Source organism: Podarcis vaucheri (assembly GCF_965113315.1).
Source record: "Podarcis vaucheri genome assembly, chromosome: 1".
NCBI classification, from domain to species: domain Eukaryota; kingdom Metazoa; phylum Chordata; class Lepidosauria; order Squamata; family Lacertidae; genus Podarcis; species Podarcis vaucheri.
The window spans coordinates 101,477,876-101,493,300 of NC_138759.1; the positions used below are offsets into that span (position 1 = coordinate 101,477,876).

At 38.0% G+C, this 15,425-nt stretch overlaps 1 protein-coding gene across 3 annotated transcripts in view; it reads right to left on the minus strand.

The window, feature by feature from the left end:
- LRP1B (LDL receptor related protein 1B) overlaps positions 1–15,425 on the minus strand; it is a 768,212-nt gene that overhangs the window by 98,565 nt on the left and 654,222 nt on the right. For all 3 annotated transcript variants that reach the window (XM_082196914.1, XM_082196915.1, XM_082196913.1), the window contains 5 exons: positions 7,938–8,127; positions 6,147–6,351; positions 5,134–5,326; positions 3,108–3,233; positions 22–150 (listed from right to left, as the gene is read on the minus strand). In XM_082196914.1, the coding sequence (XP_082053040.1) occupies positions 22–150; positions 3,108–3,233; positions 5,134–5,326; positions 6,147–6,351; positions 7,938–8,127 (843 nt within the window). The remainder of the gene's footprint in view (positions 1–21; positions 151–3,107; positions 3,234–5,133; positions 5,327–6,146; positions 6,352–7,937; positions 8,128–15,425) is intronic.

Here is a 15,425-nt window from a genome sequence, read left to right on the forward strand (position 1 = left end):
AATGAGATAAAAGGATCTTACCACAATAAAATAACTTCTCATCAGACTTGTCTTTACAATGGGCGATGCCATCGCAGGACAGCTGGTAATCAATGCATTCTCCATTTCCGCATTCAAACTCAGAGTAAAAGTTGCATGAGGAGTTTTTAGCTGAAAGAGTGAACAACAGAAAAGCAAGCATAAATTTGTTAGTTTGTTTGTTTGTTTGTTTGAAGTATGAATAATCTGCACTTCGCCCAAGGTTCCCAGGGTGGAAATATACACAGTCTAAGCAAAAGAAAAAAGAAAAGAAAGAAGATCAAAACAAGTGTTAAAACAAAATACAGAAGTTCAAAGTAATGGTGCAACAGCCAATGGCAATTCTGTAACTAACTAAATATATATTACACATATATATTTGTGTATATATTGTGTTTCACATATTTGTGAAATATGTGTATTTCAGACTGCAAATATTCCACTTCAGAGTGCCCTGGACCCAAACCATGGAGAAATAGAAGCCATGCTGCTATGAAAACACACACACACACACACACACACACACACACACACACACACATTTGTAATTTCCAATTTCATGATGTTCTGAAACCCTGAATCATTTCATTTTCTATTCAATTAAGAATGACTAGTTTTGGAATAATAGAATCACAGAATTGTAGAGTTGGGAGGGGCCGACTCTTCAACTAAATAGTTGGACTAGCAGGAGCCACAGCAAGGAGTCTCCTCTCTCTTTCCCCTATGTGCCCACCAATCAGTTCTGGGAGGATCGGAAGAAGGGGAAGGAGAGGGGAGATGGGCCTGCCTGGCCAACTTAAATGCTTGAATTGATGGAATAATCAGCTTAGCAATTTGTTGAATTCCACCCTCTTATGCCAACCATAAAAACCACATTTGTGCCAACCACAGATTACTACTATCTGCTACTGATTCCATACTGTCAATTAACAAGACCTGAACTGAAAGTAATGAATTTGGACCAGAACAGAACACTAAATTGGTGGTATACCAAAACAATAAAAATGTGCTCTTGCCTTCATTTCTCCACACATGAAAAATTTTAAGCATACTTGGAAAAGATATAATACAGTGGTACCTCGGGTTACATATGCTTCAGGATACAGACTCTGCAAACCCAGAAATAGTACCTCGGGTTAAGAACTTTGCTTCAGGATGAGAACTGAAATCGCGCAGAGGTGGCGCGGCAGCAGCAGGGGGCCCCATTAGCTAAAGTGGTGCTTCAGGTTAAGAACAGTTTCAGGTTAAGAACGGACCTCCGGAATGAATTAAGTACGTTACCAGAGGTACCACTGTACAGTGGTACCTCGAGTTACAACCGCCTCAGGTTACAAACGCTTCAGGTTACAAACTCAGCTAACCTGGAAGAGTTACCTCAAGTTGAGAACTTTGCCCCAGGATGAGAACAGAAATCGTGTGCCGGCGGCACAGCAGCAGCAAGAGGCCCCATTAGCATACCTCTAGTTAAGAACAGTTTCAGGTTAAGAACAGACCTCCGGAACGAATTAAGTTAGTAACTAGAGGTACCACTGTATTACAATGTAGCGTATCCGTTACCTAACAACCAGTGGTAAGATCTGTACTAAAGTTGTCTGAGTTAAACAGCTTAATGCCTTTGGGAAGTAAAAATACTTGAACATGTTGCCAAATTAATTCCAGTTTAGAACTTACTGCAAATCAGCTGTGTGAGGTGCTCTCAGTGATATGCTGATGGTTTATTAGTAGTGGTTCCAAGTCTATACTGAAATAAGCTGTTAATAAGAAATACTAATGTTTTAATTACATTAACTTGGAACCATTGCAAATCAGGTGCCTGTCCATACAAGATCAATTGATCTCTACAGGATATGAGTTTCACGGCTATTCTACGATTGTGGTACACTGCAGCTGTGCTACAGCTTTAATTAACATGCTTTTTATCACTGTAAATCATCTGTAGGAGCCACTTGATCTCAATTATAATGCCAAACAGGAGCACCAATGCAACAAGGACTGCATATCTGTAGTACAGTCACTTTAATTTATTGAAGAAAATCTGCTTTAGATCAACTCTACATGCACAATTCCAAAGTTTGAAACATTTTAATTCCAGCAGTCACCTATGCTCTTTAAATAGCCTCTTGATGTGAAGTATTCAAATAAATCATATACATTATTAAATACAACTAATTAACAAAATATGGAGATATAAAAATTGATGTAAATTTAATTGATGTTTACAGTTGTAAGCAGCACTTAAAGACTCTTGGAAAATGCCAAAAGTTTCATTGGAGAAAGATGCAAAAAGTCCTAAAATTTAGAGAATGGTAAAGGCAGAACGCTTACATTTCTCAGCTAACTTTCTGGATGTTTCAAAATACTGCTTCACATTTCTAGCCAGTGGTTTTAGATCACTCTCTTTATGAGAGTAATGGGTATGTGGAGAGTTTGCAGGCTGTGAGGAGTAGTTCCACTATTTGCCACCAGTCATGACTCTTGGACATTTGTGCAGTTGATATGCGCAAATAAAAATTAGTATTGTTATTGTTGTTATTGATTTGATTTGATTTATAACCAACATTTTACCCTAAAGTTTTACACTGAGTCTTACATTTGGCAGACAGATAGGTTAAGACAGAAGATAAAGGGTGCAGTGAAAAAGTTTGGGTACTCCTCCCATGGTTATGTGTAATTGTAAGGCATACATAATTCTTGGAACGCACAAGGGCAAATTCAAGCACTTACATATACATAAATTATATGCTTCAAAAGCTTTCATCAATATATTTTCCAGACAATTTAGCAGATACAAGCAAAATACTGCTGGATCTAGATATGCTGTAAGATTTTAATCTAACTAAATTTTACTGTGGAATTACCCTGTCAGAACCTGCTTCACCTGATTGCAGTTCAAAATTCCATATCTATGGCTTTCATGCCTTCTTTTGTTCCTGGTGCCGTTCCAGTGGCGGGGCTAAGCAGTCATGGTGGGCTCCGTTTGTCCTCCATCCCTCGCCCCGCCCCTGGGGTGCACAACACACACACACCCCAGGCAGTGTGGAGACAAGCTCCACTGCCGATTGCTGCTATTATCAATTAATATTACTTACGCACACATCTGTTGTCATCTGTAAGTATTCGTTCACCCCTACATGAACAATTAACACGGCCATCGGGGGTCAGAAGACATAAGTCATGACAGCCCCCATTCATCTGGGCACAAGGGGATAATTCACCTAAAAAAGAGAGAAAGAGAGACACTATAATATAAAACCATAAAAAGAAGTAATCTAATATTGACATTGGAACTACTTGCTTTATTGTTCAAAAACGCTTGATGATAATAGTAACAATAGTAATAATTTTATTATCTATGCCCTGCCCATCTGGCTGAGTTTCCCCAGCCACTCAATCTTGACTGATTTATGTCTAACAAAATTATGGGGCGCCTAAGGAAACACAAATTAATTGTAAGCTTTGCTCTTAGTACATAGAGGAAAAAATGGAAAATAGGAAGCTGCAAGGTGCTTCATCTGTGACTGTATTTTGATACCTTCAAAACTGTATATATAAATGAAAATATTGCAGTTTAAAAAAAAGGATTTTCCTTGCATAGCTGAACCTTGTGCCCTTCTCTTTTCCCTGGGGGTTTCCTCAATGTTCCAGAGAAAATTTGGGGGTAGCATTGTGTGCCAAGTCCCATTATGCTAGCAGGAATCCTTGTGCTGGCTTCTGCTAGTGCACATTTCTGCAATTATTTTTCCCTAATACAATGCATTTATATGCACACTTAACACTAATAATAGGCATTTTATATGCATTTTGAGATGAAGAACTGTATTGCAAAAATTTGAGAAGCGTGGATCTCAAAAAAAGCTGTGCTTCAGATCATCTACTGTTTTGGGAAGTGCAAATTATGTAGATTTGCGTTAAAATGAGAATGAAGCAGAATTTGTCCCACATTCCTAGGTGGTGGTGAGGGTAGCACTGATGGGAGTGTTGCTGCCAATCCAACACAAACCTCAATTTAGGAGTTGCCTTGCCCCAGGCCAGTCCAGGTAAACAGCAGTGATGTGGGGAGGGGGGGACTCCACACACACAGTTAATGGAGCAGTCTAATGAGCAGGCCAATAGTAACTATATTAGAAGAATTAGGTACGTTGAATTGGGTGGCATTAGTTCCTTCATGAAGTATGTGTCTAACCCCATTATTATAACACTGTGATGGTGTGTGATATGGATGGGCAAACTTGTCAATTTCTGTTTATCCCAGTTTCTCATTTTTCCACTCTTAAGTTCAGTTTTCCACATTTCCACATCATGTTGTGAATTAATTTAAAGAAAGGTCTTCATGACAATTCATGAGCATTTTAGTGTGACTTTCTCCAAAGCTTTGCATGCAATTTTACATTTTGCATGTGATTTCTCCTAAAATTGTGCATTTATATATGCAATTTTCACTAATGTGAGCATTGTTCGGCACACTTTAGTATACAACTCTTTATACTTTGCTGGACTACTGCATTGCAAAATTCAGAGAAGTTCAGATTTTGACAGATAGCTGTGCTTCAGTTAGCACACTGTTTTGAAAAATACAAATTGTAAATGCATATAAATGCAAATTGAATTAAACTTCTCTCCATCCCTAGTGCATGATGCCATAAATGCCTAGTACTACACTGCCTTAGGGAGTAATTTAGGCTATGGGACATTCACCCCAAAGAAGTTTGAAATGGATCTGTATCAGACACTGAGTTCCAAAGACCTTCCTGCAAATTCCAATCCATATCAAGATGCATTGTGCATTAGTCTATGAATTAACCATGCTGGGCAAGTCTGATTATGGTTATAACTTTCCAGGTGTTTGCACAAGGCTTGAAGAGAATTCTTCATCTTTCTTTATCCAAAGGAACACTGCAAACCCATCATCTTCTGAAGATTAGCACTTGTCAACAAATGCTTTAGTTAAGCTTGCAGCCCCCTTTGGTATGTGACTTTCCTGTCATATAAAAGGTTACTATATAACTAAATAAGGAATTACAGTATGATAAACTACAAAAATAACCTTTTTACTTTTTTATAAAAAAATAACTGTCTACCAATAAATAAATATTAATGGTGTGTTTGGTAACTTACAGCTGTTAGTGTCATTAGCAACAGCTATGATGCCCATTGGTTGATGTGGTATGTCAGATCTAAGAATTTTTGTATCTCCACCTGTATATTTATTGGATCGCAGAATAGCTCTTCTCACCCAGTCGGTCCAGAAGATCCAGTCATCATAAACGGCCAGACTGAGAAAGGTGCCAGGTCCAGATTTGACAATCACCTGGTTAGAAAAGGAAATAGGCATCAGTTGAATATATATTTATACTCCTGCTGTTTGTCTATTTCATTTCTTCCACAGGATGTTATTTTTGTTTCAATCAGTATCGGAGATTGGCAAGACAGATTGTTTCAACAAATGGCAAAAAGTTATTTCCAAAGATATCTGGCAAGGGAAAAACCATAACATATAAAGTATTGATAGATGTGAAAGAGAGAGAAGGTTTCTCTCTGCTGGATACGAGATTATATTACGAAGTAGATTGTATGTGCTGGTTGAAGGAATGGTTGTTATTGAATAAATCACATCTTTTAGATTTGGAAGGTCATGATAATATTTTAATAACATGGAAGGGTTAATGTAAAAACCTGCAGTTTCAATATATATATGGGATATACACAGGAATAGATATATAAAAGAATATGTTGAGATAATATGGAGTATGCAGGAAGATGATAAGAAATTTAGAAAACCACAGAAAGAGGAGGAAGGGAGTCGGAGTTTGAAATGTTAAAATTATGACTGAATAATTGTTGTTATATATATCAATTATTTAATAAAAGTAATTGGGATGCTATGTATCAGTTCTTGGCATGCTGGCATCATTTGTGTCATTGGAATACACAATAGTTCAGAATATAGTTGCATTTCTATAGCAATGTAGTTGCATTTGAATAATTAAAAGTCACACATTATTTTTCCCACATCAATAAGGATTAAAGGGCACTGAATGGAGAAGGCAATATTATTGTAAATTATTTTTCTTCAGTTATACAGAAAGTATCAGCATATTTCTAGAAATCAGCATTATGATCTTACTCACATTTCTGAGTGATCCATCATATTCACACCTTTCTATTTTCCCCAAGCTGCCATCGGAAAAGTACAATTTCTCTGCACTGTGATCAATCGCAAGTCCATTTGGTGTCAGGAGGTCAGTGCTAATAACAACTTGTGCATTTTTGCCATACAATGTAGCTCTCATGATGCTTGGATGCTGCTCATTCCAATTAGTCCAAAACATTAAACTATATGAAAAAAGGTTGAAAGACAGACACAATTTCCTCATCTTAAAATGGACATTTCAGCCACATAAATGGACATATAATGCAGCAGTAGTTCTGCTTTTAAAGCTGATGGAATTATTGAAAACAGGTCCTTGTAATCACCATGAAATCACATCTACATCAGCAGCACTTCTTTAGATTAAGGGAAACAACTACTGAAATAGGACAAAAGGTTCCAGGGTTGAGGGCAAATAGTCTAGATGTTTTGGGAGTGGGAGCTTTCTTTGACATCTTTTAAAATATGTAGTCTGAGCGTTAAAAGGTCTCCCCACCCCCCACACGGTCCATCTCTCTGCTCAGTCGCTGTAGGACATGTTTTCCTTAGGAGTTGACATGATGGCAACAACATTGTGTCAAGATGTAAGTGCTGTTGCTGTCAACTCCTGTGAGGGGGGGAAAAAACTTCGGCTGGCACTGATAGAAAAAGAAAATGTGCTTAACTCTTGGGCTACCTTTTAAAACATCAAGCTAAGTCACACTCCACCCAAATATTTTGGCTAACCCCACCACCAAAAGCTGAAAGGCAATCTAGACACACACACACACACACACACACACACACACACACACAAATCCCCACATTAGGATGGTGAAGTGCCACACTAGAAAGTGCCACTTCTGTTCAGGGATTCTAACAATCCAATCTCAGGGTTGAGATGCCATGGATATTCATCCAAGATTGACTTGAAAACAAATGTCTGGAGAAGAGGATTTTAAAAGAGAGATTTCAAGAAGCCTGGAAACTGTCATATCTCCAACTTGGAAGAAGAGCAGTGCAATAGAAAGCATTATGGCATTCCTTTCCCCTATAGCTACCAGTCCCTCAAGAACCCTTCTCTTTATTTTCCTACAATTAGGAGGTGGCAGTAGCAGCGAAGACATATTATTTTTTCTTCTTTCCACTCATTTGTCTTGAAGTGCTCCCTGGTGTATAACTCTGGCCTCAGCACATTAGGCAGATAGGTGGGTCTTGAGACTACAGGCCACAAGGCCTGTATGGAGATTCCAACACCCAAACTCAACTGCTCTGCCAGTTCTGATGCAGTCTCCAATGTGTTGGGATACAAGAAGAGGAATTGGGGAGAAACATTTCCTACTACCACCACCGTACTGTTTTACATGTCAGTAAAGGAAATAGGGGATACTTTAGGAGCCAACAGGAAGGTGGGGTGTCATTTGACAAGTCCTTCAGACGTGGGGAATAAAAGACTCGAAACCTGCATAGGCAACATATACAAACAAATGATTGCCCTTACCCCACACAACTTGAATCTTTTTACAAGCATCAAAAAGTAAGCAAAAAGATAAAGAACACTATCTAATACCAAAAGGAATTTGTGGAAATCGAGACATTTTGGGCAAAATCCATTAAAAACATTAAGGTGCAACTTACTCTTTGGTAGTCCCATAGACTATGATTGATGGGAATTATCTCATATTAGAAACATATACACACAACACTGTTTGTTTCCTAGTGCAACCAAGAGGAACCTAACTTGACAATGTAAAGTTTGTCATACAGTAACGAATATGACTATGGCACTTACTTTTGGCATTCATCAAGAGCTAATACATGTGGATGATCATCTTCAGACATAGTTATGACGGCTTCTCTGTTGAAAGCACCTCTCCGTTTCTGATCAACTGTGTGTCTTGTGATAGAAGACGTAGTAGAGCTGGTCCAGTACAAAGTATCCCATGTTCTATGATATGCAAGACCCTCCACAGAACCGACATCTGATAGAGAACACATATTTTATATTTAAATCAAGTGAGCACGTTCCAAAATAGAATTGTGTAAAACTGTCATTGTCACACATGCAAAAAAATGTAATTACCACACAAAAATAAGCTACCTGTGCAATGCTAATGGACACATGAATGTTTTAATAATTATTCTGGAAAATAATGGTTGAATAAGACTTGAATATGATTGAACATGATTGAATATGCTTGTTAAATAATAGCTTGAATTAACAGCAGTGGATAAATACAACAATTGGAATGTGAGTTGGGGGGTGAGTTATCTTGAATCAAGAATAAAGGGTGATAGCCAGCTAAGGCATATGCAGAGTTTTCAAAGGTTCTACTTGGGGTACGACTAATGTTGAATATCATCCAACTACTGGATACTGCAAAGCTTCCATACATACACAGAATGCTTCCAACATATATTGCCTGGCAGCTGGAGAAACGTTCCCAACATACACAGCAATCAGAGTGGTTTGTACATGTAGCAGGGGGACATAAATGCAGTTTATAAATAGTGGTTTGTAAATGTAGTAGGGGTTGGTTTGTGCGGGTTTGCAGAACTGTCAGGGAAAGTAAGTAAATAAAATGACCCCTTCAGAAGCCATAGGAGAATGGGGACTGCTGCAAGTCCTTTGATTTCAACTGGAATGTAGCCTATTGGAAATAGCCATTAAAGATGGATATGAAACCATTAGCAACTGTCATACACTAATTATTTGCCAACAAACTCGTGATAAATATTTTTCATTGTCATCTGAAGTGTCAAATAATATTTTGATAACATGAAAATCAATGCCATACACTGATTTTCTCAATCTGTAATAATGCATAGGATTTATATATCTATCAATATAATATTTTCAGCCCTAACACACTAAATCAGGGTGGGGAAGCTTTTTAGGCTAGTGGGCCAGATCACTATCTCTCCACCCCACACTTTAGTGCCTAAATTAAAGCACTGATGGCATTCAATACAGAGAGCACCAATTATATTTATTTCATTTCATTCATGAAGCAATGTGTTTATGAGTTTATGAGTTTCAAATGAAGTGAACACTAATACAATATGATATTAATATACAACACTCACATTATTCACCTGCTCCTGACAATCTGAATTAAATCAGTAATATGGTATATAACTGATTAACTGTCTACACAACGGAAAGCAACAGCTTATGATTTACAGAGGCAATGGTACAGTGATCACATCATTACATTGCCAAATGCCATCTATCACTTTTACTGAACTTAACAAAGATGGATTACATCCCACCAATGAGATGCAGCCCATGAATACTATCCTGCTGCTCTTCATCTGACTTGCCTGGAAAACGGAATAGCAAATAAATATCAAAATAACTGATGAAATCACATGAAACACCCTTTCCTGTGCATAGACAATACAAACAACTAAAAAACACCAGCCATTGCAATTGACACTTTTACAACTGGTTAGTTCAAACTAGAAAAACACACACAGAGAGATTGTAAATATTATTTCCCCCATGTTTTAAGTTCATTCAACGTATTATGTTTCTTGTTCTTAAGATTCAATTCTTAAAATATCCTACAAAAACGGAAGGCACAGTTATTCCTCCTCCAACCTCAGCCCTCTGAGACATGGTGAATAAGGTACATGAAACCTATTATGCCCCATGCAGGGTTGGCCCAGGATGTTTTGCCATTTGAGGCGAAGCAGAAATACTTCCCACCTCCACCTGAGCTTTCCCATCACCACCTCCTCCTTTGCAGCCTCTCCTTTCACTAAAGGAGGCAAGGGAGTAGGAGGAGGCCAGAAAGGAGCAGACGATGGCAGGCTAGCCAGCCCTGGCCCCATGAATTTTTTCCAAACAATATTGGGGGTTGCTGAACTAAAAGGAGCTGAAGAGCTTGATGCACATTCCTCATTTTCACACAAAGAAAGTTCCTACATAAATCTTTCCACCGGATAATGAGAAAAGCACAGTGGCGGTGGTGGAAAAGACTAGTGGATGATTACGAAAACACAGATTTCAGCAACAAATACAATCTGTTCTCTCACCACTGTACATGCTAAAACTGGGAACTAATAATAGCCATACATAATTAGGTGTTTGGCCTAAAGAATACTGTGAGCTGAGTTGTGGTCAATGCATTTTTGGAGGTATTTTAACCATATTATGCATTTACCGGTACTGCTTGTTTTCTTGTTTACTGTGCTCACTCATTGTGTTCACGCAATTTACCTTTTCAGGAAGAGTCTGTCAGTTGCTTTCCTAGCCCAGATGCTGGGAATGAGGTTGGTTTCTGACAATCTGTTCATACAGAATATTTGTAACAGACAACAGGTGGTCACCATTTGGTGACTGATATTAAAGCAGTGTTTTGAAGCAATAAACCATATGAGGATATGATTCAACAGTTCACACAAATTATAAATGGCACAATGAGAGCACTAATTAATTCTTTACTCTTTCAGTGGGTTCCTAAGATAGTCATAAAGCAACAAACCACCAATTGCCTACCCCCACCCCCAACATGTAATAATAAGCTATAATAAAAATGAATAAATTGGCAGGATGAAGAATTTGTCTCCTGACTGACAGATTGTTTGATTGTCTGATTAGATCTTTTTTGCAAACATTAAAAGAAAGATGCTACTTAGCATGATAAAATAAGTATGCATATGCAATTTGTAAAATTAGAAAATGTGGCACTTAGTGAACTCATCAACCAACTCATCGGAATAGAGATTTAACACTATAATGACACATGCTTTTTGCGGGACTCTTTATACACCATAAAGAAAGTTAAATATTAGGCAATTTCTATGGAGCTTATTAGTAAAAAACACAAAACATTTAATACTTTTTTCCTGGATTGTCACAGACTTCATATTTTATTCAACTCATGGTGAAATTACAAAAATGATATAAAGATCTTAAATTTTTATTATAGAAAAAGTTATTGTACAGAAGCCTAAAAATATTAAAGGAACCTAAAATATATATCATACTCAATAAGATAAATGCTAGCCTAGATGCTTTTGTCTGGCAGTTAAATAGGAACCACTTAACTAAAAGGAACAGTAACACACATATGAACAACCTCAGTGGAGAGATATGCAATATATTACAAAGCCAGTCACTTTGTGTTAGGGATAAATTGACTTTTATTCTATAACTCCTATTGCTTAAAGGTACAAATAGTCTAGGCAGCCTTTCAATTCAGAACACTAATATTATGAAATATGTGACAAACTGACAAAAGCAAATCAATAACATTTTCCATATATATATATACGCACTCGGCGCTGAATTAATACTAGCTTTTCTCACTCAGTCCTTTAAAATCCTTTCCTCTGTCAGATTTTTTAAAAAAGATATGTATTGGCTTCATAACTACGTCATGATATAGGAGTTGAAAGGAACTGGAGTCCAGTGAATAAGCTGATGAAGCTGTTGAGAGCAGCCATTAGAAGTTTTGGAGCAAAGTGTCACCAACGCAGCTCTATTTCTCTGTAGCATCTGAATCAGAAGAGGCTGTCAAAACTCCGGTGTGAATGCAGTAGTGAATTGGAGGGGGCCCCCTATAAACTATGCTTGAATCATGGGAAGATTTGGATGGGTGGTCCCCGTGTCCAGGCAATAGGCAAGTTACCTCTTCTTTCTTAAGGAGTATGAGTAGATAGGGACGCGGGTGGCGCTGCGGTCTAAACAACAGAGCCTAGGGCTTGCTGATCAGCAGGTCGGCGGTTCAAATCCCCGTGACAGGGTGAGCTCCCGTTGCTCAGTCCCTGCTCCTGCCAACCTAGCAGTTCGAAAGCACGTCAAAGTGCAAGTAGATAAATAGGTACCACTCCAGCGGGAAGGTAAATGGCATTTCCGTGCGCTGCTCTGGTCCACCAGAAGCGGCTTAGTCATGCTGGCCACATGACCTGGAAAAACTGTCTGCGGACAAAACGCTGGCAACCCCAGAGTCATCCGCGACTGGACTTAACGGTCAGGGGTCCCTTTACCTTTACCTTTATGTAGCTTGGGGGTGACTCCTGCACACATCTCTGTCACTAGAGGTACAACTGTCCTTTGTGTCTAGGAATGCCTTTTCATCACCTTCATCATCAGCTACAGTCATTACTGAACAGCCTGACCACTGTAGTACATATTTTGGTAAACTCGAGGCTGGTTTATTGCAACACGCTCTGTGTGCGGCTTCCCTTAGGCCTCTTCCAGAAAAACCAACTGGTCCAGAATGCAGTGGCATCATTGCTGCTGTTTTTTATAAATAAAATGCACTGGCTTCCCATCCACTACCAGGTCAGGCTCAAGGTTTTTTTACACCGTTCTGAACAACTTAGGTCCTAGTTACCTTACGGACAACCTGGACCTATTTATCCAAACTGGATTATTGAGATCATCTGTAGGACTGTTGTTAGTCAACTCCCAAGTTAGTAAGGCTGAATAGTAAGTAATAAAATGGGGAAGGAGAACTGAGGGAATCTATTTCTCCATCCCTTTCCTTCATTGGAAACCTTCATTGCAAGTGGAGCTCCATTAACCCCATGTCTGGCTCCAACTCACCATAATTTTAAACCAAATACAAGTGAAAATGCAAATTGCACCCCTAGTTGTTACCATCAGCAAAACAATTCTAAATCAGCAGCTTTTAAAGTTTTGTCAGGACAGTCAAAAGAATACTGTAAACTGCTCTGGGATCCTCAGATGAAAGGTGGTATATAAATTTATTTGTTGTTGTTAATTTTTTCAGTGATAAAGCAATAATTTTTTATTATTATTTAGCACCATCATAGTGCATGGCACCTTACAGAGTTACATGGGCATAAAAGATAAGACCTTGCCTCCAATCTAAGATGTAAATGATCTCTACCTATAACCACCACCACCCAATTTAAAAATGATAATTATATATTAATAGAAGCCTATCTCCCACTACTCCTATCCTGGTTTGTGACTTTTGCAAGCTCTCTCCTCATCCCCGCCCCCATGCTACTCCGTGCATAATCCAGGTTGGAAAGGATGCAGTGCATTCTTACGGACATTCAGACTGAAGAACTTTACTAATATAATTCAAACATAAAAGGAGAAGATGCTGTCAGTCTTAACTTGCTCTTATACAGTGGCGTAGCATGGGTTGTCAGCACCTGGGGCAAGGCAAGTAATTTGCGCCCCCTAACCCCCAGATGTTGCGCCCGGTGCGGCCGGCCCCCCTGCACCCCCCACGCTACGCCACTGCTCTTATACAGTTACTTATGCACCACTACAGGTAAATAATCTAACAAAATAACAACAACCAATACCAGGTTTATTATTGACCAACCACTAATTTAGTCTTTAAAAACCATAATAGTTTTACATCTAAAATCCCCAATGTTGGAGAGCAATCTTTTTCTCACTAGTAATGTTCATGTGCAAGAGATCACAAGTTGACAACGCAGCTGATCTTACATTTTAAACATACACAAGCACACACCCCTTTACTATATTAATCCTATGCTTACAATATGGTATTTAATTTGAAAAAGTGAATGCAGCATACATGACAGTTGACCGAACATATGGTGAGTTAAACTCTTCTTATATTTATTTATGGTAGTTAAAACTTGTCAGTGACTGATATCCTTGTGAGTTTTAAATCTGTTTTCAGTGAACTGGAAACATGTTAGATAATGGGTTGTTTATACACTGTAAATCTACTTTCAGTGAGCTGGAAATGTGTTAGATAATGGGTTGTTTATGAGTTGCAAATCTGTTCAGTGAGCTGAAAGTTTGTCAGATAATGGGCTGTTTATGAATTCTAAATCAATATTCAGTGAGTTGGAACTATGTTTGATAATGGTTTGTGTATGAGTAGTAAATCTGTTTCCAGTGAACTGGAAACATACTAGATAATGGGTTGTTTCGAAGTAGTAAATCTGTATCTAGTGAGGTGAAAACATGTTAGAGAATAGGGTGCTAGTGAGTTGTAAATCTGATTTAGTGAACTGGAAACCAGTTTAATGGAAGACTCCTTACAAGTCATAAATTTGGTTTCTGTGCAAAGAAAATGTTAAATTACGTGTAGGATTTGGGTAACCATTTGCTTTTAGGGATGTGTAAAATCCATCAATAAATAGTGTCTTTTTAAGTAGTAAAAGTTTCTGTGAAGTGGAAATGTATCTTCAATATCACCAATTTTATTCTTGAGTGTTTCAATGAAATACTGTAGATATTTGCTTGAATATACAGCAGCCAGATACAAATTTTGTTTTCTCTTAACTGGAGTAGGAGAGCCCAATTATCATAGTCAAAGCAATGAACAGGCATGGAAGGCTCTTCATTCCCTCTCTAAGATTAAAACCCTGAATTACATCAATGACACTTCCCCCTCCCCCCAATGCTACAAGCCCCTAAAAGGCAGAACTCTGAGTCACATCTAAATCTCTCAGACACTATGCCTACACCACTATATCTCTGAGGCTAATAGAAATATATGATAAAATGTTTTGCTTAACAGTTTTGCTTAATATCACTTCTACAATCTGTTCATGAAACAAATGTAGAAATTAGATTGGCCAGCTCAAGTAATATTGCCCTCTGTAATCTTGTGCATGAAGTTTGTCTCAGAGAAGAATTTTGGGATTTACCATGATCAGTTTTTCTTTGGGGCAAACATCACTTAGTTGAAACTGGAAGCCAGGGCTCAATGTTATTGAAATAGCAATTGTGAATGAAGGCAAATCATTTTTTTTAAAAAAGTTCAGCTGCAACCAGTGCATCAGTATCAGATGATATCCTAAAACCTGAGAGAATACATTTAGATTAAGAAATACTTAGATGCCCAATTTATTATTACAGCTTCCAGTCAATTAAAAGTCAGTAATTAATCACTTGCCTTTTAACCATTTAACCATTTAAGCTAATATTGTGTATTCCAAAACTCAACATATTGTGTTTGGAGAGTCTAAACAATTTATTACAATTCATTACAATTTAATAAACAAAAGCTACCACTCACTGCTAACAAGAAAAGTCTAGCTGGAATGTTTTCTTTTTCATTCCCTATTATGGGAACAGGCAGCTATGAACATAGCAGTAAAAAAGTGCACCCTTAAATTTGCCATCCCACAAATTAAACCAATTAAGGCTGCGATCTAAAAATATGTACAAAAGATAAAGTCCCAGTGAGTAAGCACTGCACTGTAAAGCTTCATTTATTGCAGCTATAATTTAGGGCATGAGATGGTTGCACTTTGGGGGGTAAAAATAACTAAAAGACAAGTGGATTTAAAAACAACTATGCAT